This window comes from Pristiophorus japonicus, chromosome 14 (genome assembly GCF_044704955.1).
Source record: "Pristiophorus japonicus isolate sPriJap1 chromosome 14, sPriJap1.hap1, whole genome shotgun sequence".
Classification (NCBI taxonomy): Eukaryota; Metazoa; Chordata; class Chondrichthyes; family Pristiophoridae; genus Pristiophorus; species Pristiophorus japonicus.
In genome coordinates this window covers 109,956,958-109,979,528 of record NC_091990.1, presented here as the reverse complement: position 1 = coordinate 109,979,528, position 22,571 = coordinate 109,956,958, and the positions used below count along the sequence as shown (strand labels likewise).

Sequence of the window (22,571 nt, the reverse complement as noted above, 5' to 3'; positions counted from 1 at the left end):
GCTCCAAGCTCCCGCCTCTCCAACTGCCTCTTAGACACTACTGGGCTTTTATAGGCCTCCCGACATCCCCGGACTCACGCTGCTCCGAGCTCCTGCCTCCAACTGCCTCTTAGACACTGCTGGGCCTTTATAGGTTTCCCGAAATCCCCCCTGATGGGCCGAATGGCCTCCTTCCGTGCTGTAAATTTCTATGATTCTATGAAGAGTCTAAATGGGGTTGAGGAGTGAAGGAATCTAGGAATACAGTATTTAAAATTATGAAAGGATGGGACAGTGTCAATCGAAGCAGCCTGCCTCCAGTAGTTGAGGGGTCTCAGACGAGGAGCTGTAGGTACAGGATTCAATGCAAATCCACCAAAAATTTGCAGGGCTTTGTGGAAAGAGAGAAAGTGGAATTAATTGGACAGCTCTTTCAAAGAGCCAGCGCAGGCACGATGGGCCATATGGCCTCCGTCTGTGCTGTAAGATTCTATGAGTAAACCTCTTTTGCTCCAATGTACATTAATGTTATAGAAGCAGAACAGAAAAAGACAACTATGGTAACATTCAAAAGAGAACTGGTTAAATGCTGAAGGGAAACAAATTACATGGCTATGGGGAAAGAGCAGGAGGTGTGGGATTAATTGGCTAGCTCCACCTAAGAGCCAGCACAAACATGATAGCCCAAATGGCCTTCTTCTGTGCTGTATCATTCTATGAGTCTATGATTCTACATAAATCCCAAAATATATACTGTGTGTGTGATTTACATTGCGGAGAAAATTGTGGTTGGAGGCTTCCTTTGGGCAAATGCCTCCGACCAGAAAGTTTTTAACAAAAATATCTGGTGATCCCAGTAGGGTTGCGGTCAGAGGCCTAGTTTCGCTGTGCAGCACATGGAACAAGTCTTCCAGGTACGTATTCTTATCCTGGGATCACGTGGGCCTGGACCACCAATGAACATCTAGTATTCTCATTTATAGTAATAGGAACTCTGTTTGTATGAGCTCCCATACTATCAATGAGAACCCCCCCCACCAAAACAATGAAACACGACACAATCAATAAAAAAAAACACCTCACATATCTAAACTTAATTGAAATTGAATGTTTCAGAAAAAAAAAAAATTTTGAATTTTTTTAACGTTTTAATAGGGTTTAAATTACAATTATTTCAATGGACAGGGTTTTTAATATAAACATGAGTGATTAAATTAAATTTTTCTATGTTTTAAAACTCTTAAGCTGCTAAAAGTAGGCTATATGCCTGCTTTTACCAGGCGTAAGAGTTTGTAGGACATTTACTGGGCAGGAGTTGCGCTAATAGCCCAAATCTCCGCCCACGGATGTCTTTCTCCCGGGCCAGTTCTCGGTGCATGTGCATCGCGTGTTGAGAACCTGTATTTGCGAGGCCTCTTTGAATGCATGCGCACATCGTACATACCCGGAGAAGCTGCAATTTTCGGCCCAATATATTTATGTCATGTCTGTTGTTATGTTATTATATCTTGTTATGTCTTGAATAAAGAGTCAGACCAGATACTGCAAGCTCAAAGTAAGGTGCGACCGTAGTCCTTTATTACAGGTCTCAGAATACCTCTCCAGCCTGTGAGGCCTCCTTATGTACTCCAGGGGATGAGCCCTCTAGTGCTTAAACATGGTTTTTAGAGGTTTACATATATAACAACACTCCCCCAAAAGTCAATAGTGTAACTATTTACAATGTGAGTCGATCTGGGGCCTTCCTTTCCCTGGTTGATCGTCTCAGTGCAAATGCTGGTTTTGGTGAGTCGTACGTTGGGCCTTCGCTGGGCTGCTGGGCGTGGTGAGTCCTGCTGGGCTGCTGTGGGTGATGGGTTCTGCTTCGTGGTCAACCGCTGGATTGGTTGCCACTTGGGTATGTGTTGGAGGGTCGCTGTGGGTTGTTCTGACTAGTCCGTGAATCTGAGTTTGGTTTGGTCCAAGTGTTTCCTGCAGGTGAGTCCATTTGAAAGTTTGACCAGAAACACCCTACTCCCCTCTTTGGCCACGACAGTGCCGGGAAGTCGCTTGGGACCTTGTCCATAGTTCAACACAAATACAGGATCATTAATCTCGATTTCGCGTGACACATTTGCGCGATCTTGATATGTATTCTGTTGAAGCCGCCTGCTCTCTACCTGTTCGTGTAGATCAGGGTGGACTAACGAGAGCCTTGTCTTGAATGCCCTTTTCATGAACAGTTCAGCGGGGGAACCCCAATGAGCGAGTGGGGTCTTGTGCGGTAACTAAGCAGGACTCGGGATAGGCAAGTCTGCAGTGAGCCTTCAGTTACCCTCTTCAAGCTCTGCTTGATTGTTTGCACTGCTCTCTCTGCCTGACCATTGGACGCTGGTTTGAACGGGGCAGATGTGACATGTTTGATCCCATTGCGGGTCATGAACTCTTTGAACTCGGCACTGGTGAAACACGGCCCGTTGTCACTCACAAGGACGTCAAGTAGGCTGTGCGTGGCAAACATGGCCCACAGGCTTTCAATGGTGGCAGCGGATATGCTTGCTGACATTATCACACATTCAATCCATTTGGAGTACGCATCTATAATCACTAGGAACATTTTTCCCAAGAATGGGCCTGCATAGTCGACATGGACCCTGGACCACGGTTTGGAGGGCCAGGACCATAAACTTAGTGGCACCTTCCTGGGTGCATTGCTTAACTGTGAACATGTATTACATTTGTGCACGCAGGACTCTAAGTCTGCATCGATACCGGGCCACCACATGTGGGATCTGGCTATCGCTTTCATCATTACGATGCCTGGGTGGGTGCTGTGGAGATCACTAATGAAAGTGTCTCTGCCCTTTTTTGGCACCACTACCCGATTACCCCACAGAAGGCAGTCTGCCTGTATAGACATTTCATCTTTGCGCCGCTGGTACGGCTTTATTTCTTCCTGCATCTCGAACGGGACACTAGACCAACTCCCGTGGAGCACATAGTTTTTTACTAAAGACAGTAAGTGGTCCGAAAGGTGATTGCTCATACTCGAATGTTTCCATTACCGTAACTAAATCTGCGGGCTGTGCCATCTCCACCCCTGTGGTGGACAATGGCAGCCTACTTAAAGCATCGGCAGTTTTCTGTGCCTGGCCTGTGGCGGATGGCGTAGTTGTATGCAGACAATGTGAGCGCCCATCTCTGGATACGTGCTGATGCATTCATATTTATCCCCTTATTTTCAGAAAAGAGGGATATCAGTGACTTATGGTCGGTTTCCAATTCAAATTTGAGCCCAAACAGATATTGATGCATTTTCTTTACCCCATAAACACACGCTAACGCTTCTTTTTCGATCATACTGTAGTCCCTCTCAGCCTTAGACAGACTTCTGGATGCATAAGCAACCGGTTGCAATTTCCCAAATTCATTAGCTTGTTGCAATACACACCCGATCATACAACACAAGCAATTTGTTTGAGTATAACAGTTTCCTAGCTTTCTCAAAGGCATTTTCTTGGCTTTTACCCCATACCCATTCATCTCCTTTACGCAGTAAAGAGTGCCGTGGTTCTAACAAAGTGCTAAGACCCGGTAAGAAGTTACCAAAGTAGATCAGGAGTCCTAGAAACGACCGCAGCTCCGTCACGTTGTGGTCTCGGTGCATTCTCGATTGCCTCCGCCTTCGAATCGGTGGACCTGATGCCATCCACCGCGATTCTTCTCCCCAGGAACTCCACTTCAGGTGCCAGGAAAATGCAATTCGAGCTTTTTAACCTGAGCCCCACACGATTAAGCCGACTAAGAACCTCCTCCAGGTTCTGCAGGTGCTCGACGGTGTCCCGACCTGTAACCAAGATGTCGTCCTGGAAGACCACGGTGCGCGGGACTGACTTCAGCAAGCTTTCCATGTTCCTTTGGAATATCACTGCGGCCGATCGAATCTCAAACGGGCATCTGTTGTAAATGAAGAGACCTTTGTGCGTGTTGATGCAGGTGAGGCCCTTCAATGATTCCTCCAGCTCCTGCGTCATGTAGGCCGAGGTCACGTCCAGCTTCGTGAACGTTTTTCCTCCCACCAGCGTCGCAAATAGGTCGTCTGCCTTTGGTAGTGGGTATTGATCCTGCAGGGAGAAACGATTGATAGTTACTTTGTAATCACCACAGATTCTGACGGTGCCGTCTTCCTTGAGGACTGGAACAATAGGACTGGCCCACTCATTGAATTCTATCGGCAAAATGATGCCCTCTCATTGCAGCTGGTCCAGTTCGATCTCCACCCTCTCTCTCATCATGTACGGTACCGCTCTCGCCTTGTGATGGATGGGTCGCGCCCCCGGAATCAGGTGAATCTGCACTTTTGCTCCTTGGAACTTCCCGATGCCTGGTTCGAACAATGAGGGGAACTTGTTTAGGACCTGGGCACATGAAGTGTTGTCAACGGACGAGAGCGCTCGGACGTCGTCCCAGTTCCAGCGTATCTTTCCCAGCCAGCTCCTGCCGAACAGCATGGGGCCATCGCCTGGTACCACCCAGAGTGGTAGCTTGTGCACCGCTCCATCATAGGAGACCTTTACGGTAGCACTGCCGATTACGGGAATCAGTTCCTTTGTGTATGTTCTCAGTTTAGTGCGAATGGGGGTTAGGACTGGCCTTGAGGTCTTGCTGCACCACAATTTATCGAAAGTCTTTTTGCTCATTATGGACTGGCTCGCGCCCGTGTCCAGCTCCATTGACAGCGGGAGTCCATTTAATTCAACCTTCAGCATTATCGGGGAACACTTTGTGGTAAATGTGTGCACCCCATATACCTCTGCCTCCTCAGTCTGAGGCTCTGGTTCATTGTGATCCACTGTGGATCTGTCCTCCTCTACAACATGGTGATTTGCAGGATTAGCAGGGTTTGCAGCTCGCCTGCACATACGTTGGAGGTGTCCCATTGTTCCACAGCCCATGCAAACGTATCCTTTGAAGCAGCATGAATGGAAATGATGATCACCCCCGCAGTGTCAACAAGGTATTAATGGCCTTGCATTCAACACTTTTGATGGTGGGCTCTGAGTCACCTGCGGACATACAGCTGCAGGCATGTTAATCCTGCCCTGTACATTACGATTCGAAAACAACATTACTTTGTTCACAGTAGTTGCAGCAGCACTTGTGTGCTGAGCGATTTGTTTGGTATTGTCACTGGTGGCGACAAACGCCTGGGCTATCGCTATGGCTTTACTCAAGGTTGGGATCTCTACAGTCAAAAGTTTGTTCGCGGCCAATGCCAAGTACAAAGAAGTCCCTGAGCATGTGCTCCAAGTGTGCTTCAAATTCGCAATGTCCTGCAAGGCGCCTTAGCTCGGCGACGTAGCTTGCCACTTCCTGGCATTCAGACCTCTTGTACGTGTAGAAGCGATACCTCGCCATCAGAACGCTTTCCTTCGGGTTTAGATGCTCCCAGACTATTGTGAACAAATCATCGTATGACTTCTCTGTGGGTTTCGCTGGAACGAGCAGATTTTTCATGAGACCATACGTTGGTGCCCCACAATCAGTGAGAAGGATCACCTTTCGTTTGGCAGTGTTCGCTTCTCCTTCCAGTTCGTTGGCCACGAAGTATTGGTCCACGAAGGTTTCGCAATCATCTACCTCTGAAAATTTCTCTAGGATGCCCACAGTTCTCTGCATTGTTGGGGTGAGGTTCATCATCTGTATCTCGTCGCCAGTTGTTATGTCTTGAATAAAGTGTCAGACCAGATACTGCAAGCTCAAAGTAAGGTGTGACCGTAGTCCTTTATTACAGGTTTCAGAGTGCCTCTCCAGCCTGTGAGGCCTCCTTATGTACAGGTGCTCCCAAGGGATTGTGGGATCCATTGAGACTCCAGGGGATGAGTGCTCTGGTGGTTAAACATGGTATTTAGAGGTTTACATATAACAATTTATACATACACCAGCTCACTTGTTATACTTACGGGTTGTATTCATGGAAGAGTTTACAGACTTACAACATTTTTGTTTTTTGTTTCAGTGTTAGACGTTTGCAATAGAATATAAAAGGAGGAAAAGATAGATTTATACAGAACCTGGGTTATACCACACTTGGAGCATTGTACCCAGTTCTGGTCTCCATACTACAAAAAGGATATAGAGGCACTGGAGAAAGTGCAGGTAAGATTTACAAGGCAGTTACTTGAAAGCTGATAGGATTCAACCAACAGAAAAGACAGAAAAGTGAAGTCTAAGGAACGACCTGATAGAAGTCTTTAAAATGATGTAGCGGTTTGATAGGGTGGATGTGGAGAAACTGTTTCCATGTGTGGGTGAGTCCAGATAAGGGCCATGAACATAAGATAACCACTAACAGATGAAGTAAAATATTTAGGAGGAACTTCTTTACACAGAGAGTGGTGAGAATGTGGAACTTGCTGCAACAGGGAGTGGATCATAGAATCGTAGAATGGTTACAGCACAGAAGGAGGCCATTCGGCCCATCGCGTCGGTGCTGGCTCTCCACTCGAGCACTTCAGCTAGTCCCACTCCCCCGCCCTTTCCCCATAGCCCTGCCGCAGAGACGTTGGGCCAAAAATTATGATTGGAGGCTTCCCGCGGATGGATGACTCCGACCGTAATAATTTCTATTACAGGACCATATGGATCTCTGGGATCTCGTGGGCCGGCCCAACCTATCAGAGTATGGGGATCCCGATTCATACGAATGCGAGTTCCGTATATACAGAGCTCACATTAATATGAATGGGAATATCCGAAAAAATACACAAACACTGAAAATAAATTTTAAAAATATATTACATATTTCAATTTAATTAAAATGCAATTTAATTAAATATTTTATACAAAAAAAATTGGGGGGATTTTTTAAAAATATGTTTCAAGAGGGCTAAAATAAACTTACCTTATTGGACAGGGTTTTTAATATATAAATGATAGCATTTTATTTTTCTATTTTCTTAAACTCTTACGCTGCTAAAAGCAGGTCTTATGCCTGCTTTTAGCAGCATAAGAATTTGAAGGACATTCGCTGGGCAGATGTTAGGCAAATAGCGAAGCTCTCCGCCCGTGGAGGCCCTTATCCTTCGCATGCGTGCGATCTGACAAGAGATTCATTGACAGATCGCAAGTGCCGGGTTTAGACGCATGCGCTTCGCATTCCCAAACCCGGAACTTGCGGGGACCCTATGGGTCCATGCGCACTTCGTAAGCACCTGGAGGCACCACGATTTATGGCCCAATGGCACTAATATATTTAAGTGAAGGCCTGATGCATGCATGAGGGAAAAGGGAAGAGAGAGATGGGGGCGGTGGGCAATGTGGGAGCAGGTAATTAGAGTGGGAGGAGGCATGTGTGGAATATAAAAGGAAATAATTGGATTTATATAACGCCTTTCATGACCACCGGATGTCTCAAAGCGCTTTACAGCCAATGAAATACTTCTGGAATGTAGTCACTGTTGTAATGTGGGAAACGTGGCAGCCAACTTAAACACAGCAAGTTCCCACAAACAGCAATGTGATAATGACCAGATAACCTGTTTTTTTGATATGTTGATTGAGGGATAAATATTGGCCAGGACACTGAGGATAACTCCCCTGCTCTTCTTTAAAATAATTCCATGCGATCTTTTACATCCACCTGAGAGCAGACGAGGCCTCAGTTTAACATCACATCTGAAAGACGGCACCTCCGACAGTGTAGCACTCCCTCAGCACGGCACAGGAGTGTCAGCTTAGATTTTTTTGTGCTCATGTCCCTGGAGCACAAAATAAGCAGTGACTCTGACCAGTTGGGCCGAAAGCCTGTTTCTGACCTGTAAATGCTATGTGATAGAATTTCAATTCTGATGAAGTGCCTGAACCACTCCAAGATTCGCGCTTGCTATCTAGGTTGGCACCTCAGAGGAGTACCAAGGGAGTGCTGCACTGTCGGAGGAGCCATCTTTCGGATGCGACGTTAAACCGAGACAGCTGTCTGTCCAGGTGCACGTAAAAGGTCATCCGTCACTATTTGAAGAAGAGCAAGAGATATCCCCTGCCCCCCGAAGGCCCTCACCGACATTCTTCCCTCACCCAACATCGCCAATAACAGATCAACTGATTATTCATAGAATTACACCGAATCTACAGCACAGAAACAGGCCATTCGGTCCAACAGGTCCGTGCCGGTGTTTCTGCTCCACACGAGCCTCCTCCCACCCCTCTTCATCTCACCCTGTCTGCATATCCTTCCATTTCTTTCTCCCCTGTGTGGTTATCCAGCTTCCCCTTAAATATATCTATGCTATTAACCGCAACCACTCGCTGTGGTAGCGAGTTCCGCATTTTCACCACTCTCTGGGGAAAGAAGTTTCTCCTGAATTTCCTGTTGAAACTTATCATAGAATGATAGAATGGTTACAGCACAGGAGGCCATTCGGCCCATTGAGCCCTCAGCCTGCTCTTTCCCAGAAAAAAGAGCCCCAGCCTTTCAGCCTATCCTGATATGTATATCCTCTCAGATCTGGTATCATTCTTGTGAATCTTTTTTGCACCTTCTCCAGTGCCTCTATAATTCTTTTCATAACATGGAAACAGATTATCTGATCATTATCCCATTGCTGTTTGTGGGAGCTTGCTGTGCGCAAATTGACTGCCATGTTTCCCACATTACAACAGTGACTACACTTCAAAAAGTACTTCATTGGCTGTAAAGCACTTTGAGATGTCCTGAGGTTGTGAAAGGCTCTATATAAATGCAAATCTTTCTTTCTAGAACTGTGCACAGTGCTCCAAATGTGATTTAACCAACGTTCAATACATGTTTAACATAACTTCTCTGCTTTCAATTCTATTCCTCTAGAAATTAACCCAGTATGTGGTTTGCTTTATTTTATGGCCTTATTAGCTAACCTGCGTTGCTACTTTTAGTGATTTGAGAATCTGTAGCCTTGATCTCTTTGCTCCTCTAGTCCATTTAGACTCTTATTTTCCAAGCAGTGTGTAGCCTCCTTGTTCTTCCGACCAAAATACACCACCTCATATACTGAAATTAATTTGCCAATTACTCGCCTAATTCATTTGCTGTTTGTGGAATCTTTTTCTGCACAAAATGGCTGCTGCATTTGTTGACATAATATCAGTGACTGTGCTTCACAAGTAATGAAGTGCTTTGGGATGTCCTCCTTTGGATGGTCCTCGTCCTTCCCTATCTCTGTAATCTCCTCCAACCCTACAATCCCGAGATCTCTGCGGTCCATCAATTCTGACTTCTTAAATATCCACGATTTTAATCGACCCACGATTAGTGTCCGTGCCTTCAGCTGCCTAAGCTCTGGAATTCCCTCCCTAAACCTCTCCGCCTCCTCCCTTAAGATGCTCCTTAAAATCTACCTCTTTAAATAAGCTTTTGGACATCTGCTCTAATATCTCCTTATGTGGCTCGGTGACAAATTTTGTTTTGAGAACACTCCTGTGAAGTGCCTTGGGACATTTGACTACGTTAAAGGTGCTATATAAATGCAAGTTGTTGTTGTCTGAGGATGTAATAAGGCTTTATATAAAACACAAATTCTTTCTTTTCACTCAGATGCTGATTGACGTAATGAGTTTTAAAAAATTAATTCACGGGATGTGGGTGTTGCTGGCAAGGCCAGCATTTATTGCCCATCCCTAATTGCCCTCGAGAAGTTGGTGGTGAGCTGCCTTCTTGAACTGCTGCAGTCCACGTGGTGAAGGTTCTCCCACAGTGCTGTTAGAGAGGGAGTTCCAGGCGCAGCGATGATGACAGGGCGGCTGATATATTTCCAAGTCAGATGGTGTGTGTGACTTGGAGCAGAACTTGGAGGTGGTGGTGTTCCCATGCACCTGCTGCCCTTGTCCCCCATTTTCTGCAGTTTTTTTTAAACGGACGGTCTGCAGATTTTCAGAATGTGCTCTTGTTTTTCATGCCTCTAATCCCTGCTGCCCAATGTTACTGTTGTCTTTTGCTTTACAGACCTGTGCATGTTCCAATATTTCCTCATTGTAGTCCCTACTGAAATAAACACCTACAAGTTCTCCATCAACACTCATCAGTACTCTGTCACAGAGAAGGTGAGGAAACTGCATACCCCTTTTATGATCTCACAAAGTTAATGAAATAAATCTGCAATAAAAAAACTTAGTATCAGTGTTGGTGACCACACCTCACAAAGCCCAGTCTGCTATTCGCACACATGCAAAGTCTTTCTTCAAAAGGAATGGCAGCACAGTGTGAACTCTGGGTCAAGAACAATGAATTGAACAAAATAGCACTCCTATTTGAAGCATTGGGACGAGTCTGTGGATGCGTTCAGAGGCTGGCACCATGAGATGAGGACACGTAACCTATCAAACCAGTATCCAATCCAATTGCACTCACACAGCTCCTTCCCCCACCCCCTCGCGTATATTTATACTTATAAAATAATGTTGGTGTTTTTCATTCATTCATTTGATGTGGACGTCACTGGTAAGACCAGCATTTATTGCCCATCCCTGATTACCCTCGAGAAGGTGGTGGTGCTCCACCTATTTGAAGCACTTAAAAAAGCTTCTTGTAGCGGGTTTGATACAACCGAGTGGCTTGCTAGGCTATTTCAGAGGATAGTTTAGAATCAAACACATTGCTGTGGATCTGGAGTCAGCCAGACCAGGTAAGGATGGCAGATTTCCTTTCCTAAAGGACATTAGTGAACCAGATGGGTTTTTATGAAAATCCAGTAGTTTCATGGTCACCATTACTGATACTAGCTTTTTATTTAAAATTTATTTAATTAACTGAATTTAAATTCCCCAGCTGCCGTGGTGGGATTTGAACTCATGTCTCCGGATCATTATTCCAGGCCTCTGGATTACTAGTCCAGTAACATAACCACTATGCTACCGTACACGAGAAAGAGTGCAGAAGTTAAGGGAGTTAAAAGATATATAATTATATAAAACAAAAATTGAATTCAATAAATTAAGAAAGAGTATAATTACATAGAATTCACAACACAGAAACAGGCCATTCAACCCAACCGAGACTCGGCCAGAAGCACAGCAGCCAAGAACAAGAATCCCGAAGGGTGTGTTGCCTATCCGATGCCAGGGTAAGGGATATCTCACGGCAGCTGGAGAGGAACTTGGAAAGGGATGGGATAAATCCAGTTGTCATGGTCCATATTAGAACAAACTACATAGGTAGGAACAGGGAGCAGGTCCTGCTTAAAGGGCATCAGGAGTTAGGCTCTAAATTAAGCACGACCTCAAGTGTAATAATCTTTGGATTATTGGCTGAGCCACGTGAAAATTGGCATGGAAGCAGACAGATCAGGAGAATTAACTCATAGCTAAAGGGCTGGTGTGGGAAACAAGGGTTTATTTTCATGGGACACTGGAACCAGTTCTGGGACAGAATGGAGCTGTACCGATGGGACCCATGTCCCAGTGGAAAGCGTAAATAGGGAGGTGGCACAAGCTTTAAACTAGTAAGATGGAGGGGAGGGACCTACAAGAAATGTAACCAGCCTAAATATAAACAAAACAGGAAAAGAGAGCACAGGAAAGAATAATGTAAGGGAAGACATTGATGGCAAGGGAATAAATAGAGTGATAGAACTGGAGTCTCAAAAGATGGTTAAACATAAAGTGAGTGGAAATCCTATTAAAAATTAGTTAAACTGTCTGCAGCAATGCCCACAGCATCCATAATAAAACAGGGGAGCTGGAGGCAATAATGCGTTGCGAGGAACCAGACATAGTAGGGATTACTGAGACATGGCTACAAAAAAAATCAGGACTGGGAATTAAACATTGGAGGGTAAAACATATTTAGAAAAGATAGAGAGGGAAAAAGGGGAGGTGGAGTAGCTGTTCCCATTAGGGATAACATAATAGCAGTAGAAAAAAGTGATGCAAGACAAAAATAGGATCCATATGGATAGAAATAAAAGATAATGGCCTAGAAATCCCAGTCGAGGTCTTCCTGCGGGCAAATGACTGAAAAAAGGAAAAAAAATGCGCATTTACCTGTTCCTGCTGCGTCCGCTCGAGATCCCGGTCCTGAGGCCTTCACTCCCTGTGCGTCGCAGCATGTGCACATTGGGACATCTGTAAACTGGAGCTGGAGTCACATGGCTCTGAGCAGCCAATCAAGGTACAGTATTGAATGAGGAAACCGCCCAAACACCCAAAACATTAATAAAAATTAGAAAATATACACTATATATTTAAGATTCATTTAAATTAAAGTTATTAATGTCTTATAAAAAAAATATATTTATCTGACTTTTTAAAACGTTTTTTAATTGTGCTTTTAAATAAACTTACCATAGTGGGCAGGGTTTTTAACAATAAAATGTGTTTGTTAAATTTTATTTTGTTATGTTTTTGTATGTTTTAAAACTCTTACACCTGTAAAAGTAGGCTATGCGCCTGCTTTTATCAGGTACAAGAATTTTGAGGACATTTGCTGGGCAAGATATGCGTAAATCCCGCAATCTTGCCCAAGCAAATGTCCTCGCTCCCGATCTGTGGATGGTCTGTCAGCTTGACAGATCGGAAAAGCTGGTTTTCAGAGCATGTGCATTGAAAACCGGCTTTTCCGATGCTTTCCCGGGTCCGTAGAAACTTCGTACGCGCCTGGGAGGCAGGGATTTCTGCCCCATAAAAGGATCAATCGCACTAATAGGTAGTCTACAGACCAACTAATACTGGAAGGGAGGTGGGGGACGAAATATGCAAACAAATTATGGAAATTAGAAAAAAACATAGAATAATAATCATGGAGTATTTCAACTACACTGATATTAATTGGACAGAAGAGGTAGGTAAAGAGGATAAGGGAATGGAGTTCCTACAGTGTGTACAGGACTCCTTTCTAAGCCAACATGTAAAAAGCCCAACAAGGGAGGATTCGCTATTGGATCTAGTAATGGGGAATGAACCAGAGCAGATAAGAGAAGTAAAAGTAGGGGAACATCTAGGCAATAGCGACCATAATATAATATGCTTTAAGATGATTATTGAGAAGGACATAAGTATGAAAACCAGGGTAATAGATTGGAGAAAAGTTGATTTTAAGGAGCGGAGGATAGAATTTGGGAAAATAAAATGGGCAACAATATTGGCAAAAAACGATTTAGAACAGCAATGGGAAATATTTAAAATGCTGTTAAACAGAGTGCAGGAAAAATATATTCCTCTAAAAGGAAAGAACAAACTAAACACTAATGAGACTCTATGGATGAATAGAGCTATAAGGAAATAATTGAGGGTAAATAGGCATATATTGAGTACATAGACAGCAGGGGAATGCATGATAAGAGGGAATACAAAAAGATTAGGAGAGAAGTCAAAAAAATAATTAAGAAGGCAAAGAGGAACTATGAAATTAAATTATCAAGGAATATAAATCAAAATAGTAAAATATTTTACAGCCACATCAATAAAAAAAGGAAGGTTGGGATGGGTAATGACAGAGAGATTATTTTGCTTCAGTATTTACCAGAGATAGAACAGGTGAACGTGACATTGGATAATAGTTAGCTGGCTTCAAGACAGAAATCAAAAAGTAAGGGTAAAAGGTAGCTATTTACAGTGGCAGAAGGTGTTCCACAAGGATCAGTGCTGGGACCACTGTTGTTCACAATTTATATTAACGATTTAGATTAACTTTGGATGATGAGATAAGTACATTTAAAATTAAAAGAGGGAACATATTAAATAAACTAACCAAACTCAAAGAGGATAATGGCCCTAGTTTGGATGGATTGTATCCACGCATTTTAAAATAATCTAGGGAAGAGATAGCAGAGGCATTACTACAATTATTTAATATTAGAAAAATGTGTAATGCCAAAGGACTGGTGGATAGCTAACATAATATCAATATTTAAGAAGGAGAATAGAACATGTCCAGGGAATTATAGACCAGTCGGCTTAACATCAGTGTAGGAAAAATAATGGAATCCCTACTAAAGGAGAAAATAGAAGAACATCTCGAAACCAAAAATATAATAATGAATAGTCAGCATGGATTTCAAAAGGGAAAGTCGTGCTTGACCAACCTCATTGATTTTTTGGAAGAGTAATGGTAATATAGTAGATGTAATTTATCTAGATTTTCAAAAGGCCTTCGATAAGGTAACCCCATAATAGACTGATGAACAAAGTCAGAGAATGCAGAGTCAGGGGACAAGTAGCAGAATGGATAGTTAGCTGACTTCAAGACAGAAAGCAGAGAGTAGGTGTAAAAGATAGCTATTCAGTAGCAGAAGGTGGGTAGTGGTGTTGCACAAGGATCTGTACTGGGGCCACTGTTGTTCACAATTTATATTAACAATTTAGACTGGAATCAAAAATACAATTTCTGATTTGCAGATGACACCAAATTGGGGGGTATAGTCAATACTGAGGAAGAATGCATCAAATTACAGGAGGACATTAATAAACTTGCAGAATGGATATATAATTGGCAAATGAAGTTCAACATAGATAATTGTGAGGTATTACATTTTGGTACGAAGAATAGGGAGGTCAGTTATGACTTGGAGGGTGCGAGTCTAGATGGGGTAGAGGAACAAATGCACAACTCATTAAAAGTTGCAACACAGGTTAGCAAGGATGTAAAAAAAAGCAAATCAAGCACGAGTGTTTATTTCAAGAGGTATATTGAAAAGTAGGGAAGTTATGCTAAACCTGTATCGAACACTGCGTGCAGTTCTGGTCAGCACATTACAGAAAAGATGCGATTGCACTAGAGATGGTACAGAGGAGATTTATGAGGATGTTGCCTGGACTGAAGAATTTTAGCTATGAGGAAGGATTGGATAAGTTGGGGTTGTTTTCTTTGGAACAGAGGAGGCTGAGGGGAGACCTTATTGAGGTGTATAAAATTCTGAAGCTAGAGTGGATAGGAAGGACCTATTTCCATTCACTGAGTGGTCAATAATAATAATAATAATAATAATAACTTTTATTTATATAGCGCCTTTAACGTAGTAAAACATCTCAAGGCGCTTCACAATAGTGTAACAGGATAAAACAAATAAATTTGACCTGAGCCACAAAAGAAGAAATGAAGGCAGATGAGCAAAAGCTTGGTTAAAGATGTAAGTTTAAAGGAGGAAAGAGAGGTGGAGAGGTTTAGGAAAAGAGTTCCAGAGCTTAGGGCAAACAGCTGAAGGCACAGCCACCAATGGTTGAAGAGTTATAATGGGGGATCTTCAAGAGGGCAGAATTTGAGGAGCGCAGACATCTTGTGGGGTTGTGAGGCTGAAAAAGATTACAGAGATAGCGAGGGGCAAGGCCATGGAGTGATTTGTAAACAAGGATAAGAATTTTGAAATCAAGGTGTTTAACCGGGAGCCAATGAAGGTCAGAAAGCACAGGAGTGATAGGTGATCTCGTCATCGAAGCCTGCTCTTGTTGATAGGAGGCTCCCGAGATATGGGAAATGGTCCACGGTGTCCAGGGCCGTGGTGTGGATCTTGATTACTGGAGGGCAGTGCTGTGAGGTGGGGACAGCCTGGTGGAGGACCTTTGTCTTACGGATGTTTAGCGTAAGGCCCATGCTTTCGTACGCCTCAGTAAATATGTTGACTATGTCCTGGAGTGCAGCCTCTGCATGTGCGCAAACATAGGCGTCGTCCGCGTACAGTAGCTCGACGACAGAGTTTGGGGTGGTCTTGGATCTGGCCTGGAGATCCAAGACCACCCCAACCTCCAGTGCACCAGTGCAGCCTTCGGCCGCCTGAGGAAAAGAGTGTTTGAAGACCAGGCCCTCAAAACTGCCACCAAGCTCATGGTCTACAGGGCTGTAGTAATATCTGCCCTCCTGTATGGCTCAGAGAGATGGACCATGTACAGCAGACACTTCAAGTTGCTGGAGAAATATCACCAACGATGTCTCCGCAAGATCCTACAAATCCCCTGGGAAGATAGGCACACCAACATCAGCTCAGGCTAACATCCCCAGCATTGAAGCACTGACCACACTCATTCAGTTCCGCTGGGTAGGCCACATAGTCCGCATGCCAGACACGAGACTCCCAAAGCAAGCGCTCTATTCGAAGCTCCTTCACGGCAAACGAGCCAAAGGTGGGCAACGGAAACACTACAAGGACACCCTCAAAGCCTCCCTGATAAAGTGCAACATCTCCACTGACACCTGGGCGTCCCTGGCCCAAGACTGCTCTAAGTGGAGGAAATGCATCCGAAAGGGCGCTGAGCACCTTGAGTGTCAATGCCGAGAGCATGCAGGAATCAAGCGCAGACAGCTGAAAGAGCGTGCAGTGAGCCAGTCCCACCCACCCCTTTCCTCAACGACTATCTGTCCCACCTGTGACAGAGTCTGTGGTTCTCGTATTGGACTGTTCAGCCACCAAAGAACTCACTTCAGGAGTGGGAGCAAGTCTTCCTCGATTCCGAGAGACTGCCTATGATGATGATGATGATGATGATAATGATGGGTGAACGGGACTTGGTGCGAGTTAGGACTCGGGCTGCAGAGTTTTGGATGACTTCAAGTTTACATAGTGTGGAATATGGGAGGTCAGCCAGGAGTGAGTTGGAGTAGTCAAGTCTAGAGTTAACAAAGGCATGAATGAGGGTTTCAGCAGCAGAAGAGTTGAGGCAGGGGCATTGGAGGGCAATGTTATGGAGGTGGAAAAAGGCGGTTTTAGTTATTCCACGGATATGTGGTGGAAACTCATTTTAGGGTCAAATATGACACCTAGGTTGCAAACAATCTTGTTCACCCTCAGATTGATAAGAACATAAGAAATAGGAGTAAGCCTGCTACGCCATTCAATAAGATCATGGCTGATCTAATCCTGGTCTCAACACCACTTCTCCGGTGCTAAGGAGAGGGATGGAGTCAGTGGTTAGGGAACGCAGTTAGTGGTGAGAACCAAAGATAATGGCTTCGGTCTGACCTGATATTTAATTGGGAGAAAACTTTTGCTCATCCAGTACTGGATGTCGGACAAGCAATCTGACAATTTAGATACCAAGAGAAGTGGAGAGGTAGAGCTGGGTGTCGTCAGCGTACATGTGGAAGCTGACTCCGTGTTTTTGAGTGATATCACCAAGGAGCAGCATATAGATGAGAAATAAGAGGGGACCAAGGACAGATCCTTGGGGGACACCAGAGGTAACGATGCGAGAGTGGGAAGAGAAGCCATTGCTGGAGATTTTCTGGCTACGATTAGACAGATAAGAAAAGAACCAGGCGAGTGCAGTCCCACCCGGCTGGACGATGGTGGAGAGGTATTGGAGGAGGATGGAGTGGTCAATTGTGTCAAAGGCTGCAGACAGGTCCAGAAGGACGAGGAGGGATAGTTTACCTTTGTCACACTCACAAAGGACGGCATTTGTGACTTTGATGAGAGCCGTTTCGATACTGTGGCAGGGGCGAAAACCAGATTGAAAGAATTCAAACATTGAATTCATGGAAAGATGGTCATGGATTTGGGAGGCGACAAAACATTCAAGTACTTTGGACAAGAAAGGGAGGTTGGAGATGGGGCGATAGCTAGCAAGCCAAATGGGGTCAAGGGTTAATTTTTTGAGAGGGGTGATGACAGCAGATTTGAAGGAGAGGGGAACAGTATCTGAGGAGAGAGAACCGTTAATAATGACGGCTAACATGGGAGCCAGAAAAGGAAGTTGGGTGGTCAGCAGTCTAGTGGGAATAGGGTCAAAGGAGCAGGAAGTGGGTCTCATGGACAAGATGAGCTTGGAGAGATCAAGAGGGCAGATCAACGAGAAACTAGAGAAAGATGCCAGTTTAGGGCTAGGGTAGGTGGGGGCATCAGATGAAGTTTGGCCCTGTGGGCTAGGTATAGGAAGGGAACTCACAGAGGCAGCTGATCGGATGGTCTCAATCTTTGAGACAAAGAAGTCCATGAGCTCCTCACACTTGTTGCAGGTTACTGCGGTAGAGACAGGGGAGAGGGGTTTAAGGAGACGGTTAGCAGTAGAGAATAGTGGCCGGGAGTTATTTTTGCAATCCAGAATGATCTTGGAATAGTGAGCAGTTTTTGTAGACAAAGAGTAGGACTCGATAATGTTTTATGTGTTCAAGTCAGATCTGGCGGTGAATGGCTAAACCAGTTGTCCGCTACACCCATTCAAGTCTGTGCTCCTTTGACTTGAGGGAGTGAAGATGAGGGCTGTACCAAGGAGAACGGCCAGTGTGGGACTAGGGCATTAAACGTGATGGTGAGGGTGTGGTTGAGCAAATCATGGTTGCAGAAATCTCATTGTTAAAAGAGGGCCAAGGTTGGACAGTTTTGAATCGATAAGTGCAGTTTTTTTCCAGGGGCGGATGCAGAAGGAAGTAGGTTTGTATTGGGGAAGGTGGATGTAGATTGAGAGCGATAAAGGAAATGGTCAGAAATGGCTTTATCTTTAATTGAGACGGTTGGAATAGCAAGGCCACGAGAGATTGCAAGATTAAAGGGGTGGCCGTGAATATGGGTTGAGAAATTACATGGAAGGAGAGATTAAAGGAGGATAGGAGGGTAATGAACTCAGTTAGCAACTAGGGGGCATAGATTTAAAGTAAATAGTAGGAGGTTTAGAGGAGATTTGAAGGGAAATCTTTTCACCCAGAGGGTTGGGGGTCTGGAACTCACTGCCTGAAAGGTGGTAGAGGCAGAAACCCACACATTTAGTATATAGTATTAGTATTCGGCAATCCCTCGTATCGAGGATGACTTGCTTCCACACCAAAAAGGGATGAGTTCACAGGTGTTTCAATATGGGACCTGACATTCTAGGTCCCGAACTACATGTTGAAGGGTGGAAGATGCCTGTGCATGGATTCTTTTAACGTGTGGTGGCCGTTGCACACCAGCCACCACATGGGCTTGACAGAGTTAGGTCTTGGTCCAGTGGCAAGGGTTAACAAGACGACTGGAGACCAAGTAACAAATCTGTGCTGCACCAGTGACTTAGCGAGTAAGTTTACTGCTTGATGATTCTTGAGCTAGGATTACATAAGATATACAGCATAAAAACAGGCCATTCGTTTATGCTCCACTCGCGCCTTCTCCTATCTTTCCTCATCTTACCCTTATCAGTATAACCCTCTATTCCCACACATTTAAAAAGTACTTGGATATGCACTTGAAGTGTTGTAACCCACAAGAGCTACGGACCAAGAGCTGGATAGCTCTTTGTCGGCCAGCACGGATAGGATGGGCTGTAATGGCCTTCCGTGCTGTAAATTTCTATGATTCTATGAACCTTGCTTAGACCACACTTGAAAGTACTGCGTACAGTTCTGGTCGACATATTATAAAAAGGATATAGAGGCACTGAGGGTGTGCAGAGAAGATTTACAAGGATGATATTAGAAATGCGAGGATATACATATCAGAAAAGGATGAACAGGCTGGGTCTCTTTTTTCTTGAAAAAAGGCTGAGGGATGACCTAATAGAGGGCTTTAAAATTATGAAAGCTTTTGATAGAATGGATACAGAGAGAATGTTTCCACTTGTGGGGAAGAGCATAACCAAATGCCATCAATATAAGATAGTCACGAAGAAATCCAATAGGGAATTCAGAAGAAACTTCTGTAGAAGCTACCCAGAGTGGTGAGAATGTGGAACTCGCTGCCACTTGGAGTTTTTGAAGCAAATAGTATCGATGCATTTAAGGGGAGGTTGGACAAGCATATGAGGGAGAAGGGAATAGAGGCTTATGCTGATAGTTAGATGAGGGAAGACGGGAGGAGGTTCGAGTGGAGCATAAACGCCGGCATGGACTGGTTGGGCCGAATGACCCGTTTCTGTACCGTATATCCTATGTAACCTTTATTGCAATTTAGTGTGGGGCATCTTTAGGCTTATGGTTTATTTCCTGCTGCCTCAATGCATTATTCTCAGCCCTTTTTAAATTTTGTATTGGGAACCGGTCTCAAAGGCACACTGGGTTTGCCTCAGCACCAGAGTTTGATAAGGCTGCAATGCTGAAAGTTCCTAGAATGAAGGAAGGTGGGAGGAGAGTCGTGTGGAACACAGACGCTAGCCTAGAGCATTTGGGCCGAAAGAGCTGTCTCTGTGCCGTCGGCTCCTATGTGCATCTCTCGACCATAGACCCTATATATCCTTTGTCCTACTCACTTCCTGGTTCAAGGTGTTGTGACTGTTGCTATGGCACCATTGCTCCTTTGCCTAGCCGTGGGCAACACTTCCTCAATCCTGTGGGCTTTGCCATTCTGTTGCACCATTTGCTGTCCCTGAATTAATCAAGAAACTACGAGAAAATATCACGGTGTCAAGCTTTACCGCCATAACTACTCTACATGGGTCTTGATATAAAAAATTAATAGGCTCGGACACAGTTGACAACGTGTCGCAAAGCATCATTGCACTTGTTTTGGCTTTTCAAATAAAATTTTAATTAAAAGTACAGATGTAAGAGATTGATACACAAAGAACAAATCCTTTTAACAAAAACTAAATGAAAATTGATTGCCGGTCCAGCTATAAAATTGACTTTATTGGCTTGCTAAATCGTAAGTATTTAAGAGTCTAAACAAGCACATAGGGATCTCGGGGTACTGATCCACAAATCATTAAAACTAGCAATGCAGGATAACATGGATGAACTACAATTGTACATCCCTGTCTGGAGTAAAAATAAAACGGGGAAGGTGGCTCAACCGTGGCTAACAAGGAAAATTAGGGATAGTGTTAAATCCAAGGAAGAGGCATATAAATTGGCCAGAAAAAGCAGCAAACCTGAGGACTGGGAGAAATTTAGAATTCAGCAGAAGAGGACTAAGAGTTTAATTAGGAGGGGGAAAATAGCATATGAGAGCAAGCTTGCTGGGAACATAAAAACTGACTGCAAAAGCTTCTATAGATATGTGAAGAGAAAAAGATTAGTGAAGACTAATGTAGGTCCCTTGCAGTCAGAATCAGGTGAATTCATAATGGGGAACAAGGAAATGGCAGACCAATTGAAAAAGTACTTTGGTTCTGTCTTCACTAAGGAAGACATGAATAACCTCCCGAAAATAATAGGGGACCGAGGGTCTAGCGAGAAGGAGGAACTGAGAGAACTGAGGGAAATCATTATTAGTCAGGAAATGGTGTTAGGGAAATTGATGGGATTGAAGGCCGATAAATCCCCAGGGCCTGATAGGCTGCATCCCAGAGTACTTAAGGAAGTGGCCCTAGAAATAGTAGATGCATTGGTGGTCATTTTCCAACATTCCATGGACTCTGGATCAGTTCCTATAGATTGGAGGGTAGCTAATGTAACCCCACTTTTTAAAAAAGGAGAGAGAAAACAGAGAATTATCGACCGGTTAGCCTGACATCGGTAGTGGGGAAATGCTGGAATCAATTATTAAAGATGTAATAGCAGCGCATTTGGAAAGCAGTGACAGGATCGATCCAAGTCAGCATGGATTTTTGAAAGGGAAATCATGCTTGACAAATCTTCTAGAATTTTTTGAAGATGTAACTAGTAGAGTGGATATGGGAGAACCAGTGGATGTGGTGTATTTGGACTTTCAAAAGGCTTTTGACAAGGTCCCACACAAGAGATTAGTGTGCAAAATTAAGGCACATGGTATTGGAGGTAATGTATTGACGTGGCTGGAGAACTGTTTGGCAGACAGGAAGCAAAGAGTGGGAATAAACGGGTCCTTTTCAGAATGGCAGGCAATGACTAGTGGTGTACCGCAAGGTTCAGTGCTGGGACCCCAGCTATTTACTATATATATTAATGATTTAGACGAAGGAATTGAATGTAATATCTCCAAGTTTGCAGATGACACTAAGCTGGGTGGCAGTGTGAGCTGTGAGGAGGATGCTAAGAGGCTGCAGGGTGACTTGGACAGGTTAAGTGAGTGGGTAAATGCATGGCAGATGCAGTATAATGTGGATAAATGTGAGGTTATCCACTTTGGTAGCAAAAACAGGAAGGCAGATTATCTGAATGGTGACAGATTAGTAAAACGGGAGGTGCAACGAGACCTGGGTGTCATAGTACATCAGTCATTGAAAGTTGGCATGTAGGTACAGAAGGCAGTAAAGACAGCAAATGACATGTTGGCCTTCATAGCGAGAGGATTTGAGTATAGGAGCAGGGAGGTCTTATTGCAGTTGTACAGGGCCTTGGCGAGACCACACCTTGAGTAGTGTGTGCAGTTTTGGTCTCCTAATCTGAGGAAGGACATTCTTGCTATTGAGGGAGTGCAGCGAAAGTTCACCAGACTGATTCCCGGGATGACAGGACTGACATATCAAGAAAGACTGGATCGACTAGGCTTATATTCACTGGAATTTAGAAAAATGAGAGGGGATCTCATAGAAGCATATAAAATTCTGACAGGATTGGACAGGTTAGATGCAGGAAGATGTTCGGGAAGTCCAGAACCAGGGGTCACAGTCCAAGGATAAGGGGTAAGCCATCTAGGACTAAGATGAGGAGAAACTTTTTCACCCAGAGAATTGTGAACCTGTGGAATTCTCTACCACAGAAAGTTATTGAGTCCAGTTCGTTGGATATATTCAAAAGGGAGTTAGATGTGGCCCTTATGACTAAAGGGATCAGGGGGAATGGAGAGAAGGCAGGAGTGGGGTACTGAAGTTGCATGATCAGA

At 44.2% G+C, this 22,571-nt stretch overlaps 1 protein-coding gene across 3 annotated transcripts in view; it reads left to right on the top strand.

Moving 5' to 3' along the window:
• Positions 1–22,571, top strand: part of LOC139280041 (endoplasmic reticulum-Golgi intermediate compartment protein 2-like) — a 103,928-nt gene that overhangs the window by 71,469 nt on the left and 9,888 nt on the right. For all 3 annotated transcript variants that reach the window (XM_070899491.1, XM_070899490.1, XM_070899492.1), the window contains one exon: positions 9,938–10,035. In XM_070899491.1, the coding sequence (XP_070755592.1) occupies positions 9,938–10,035 (98 nt within the window). The remainder of the gene's footprint in view (positions 1–9,937; positions 10,036–22,571) is intronic.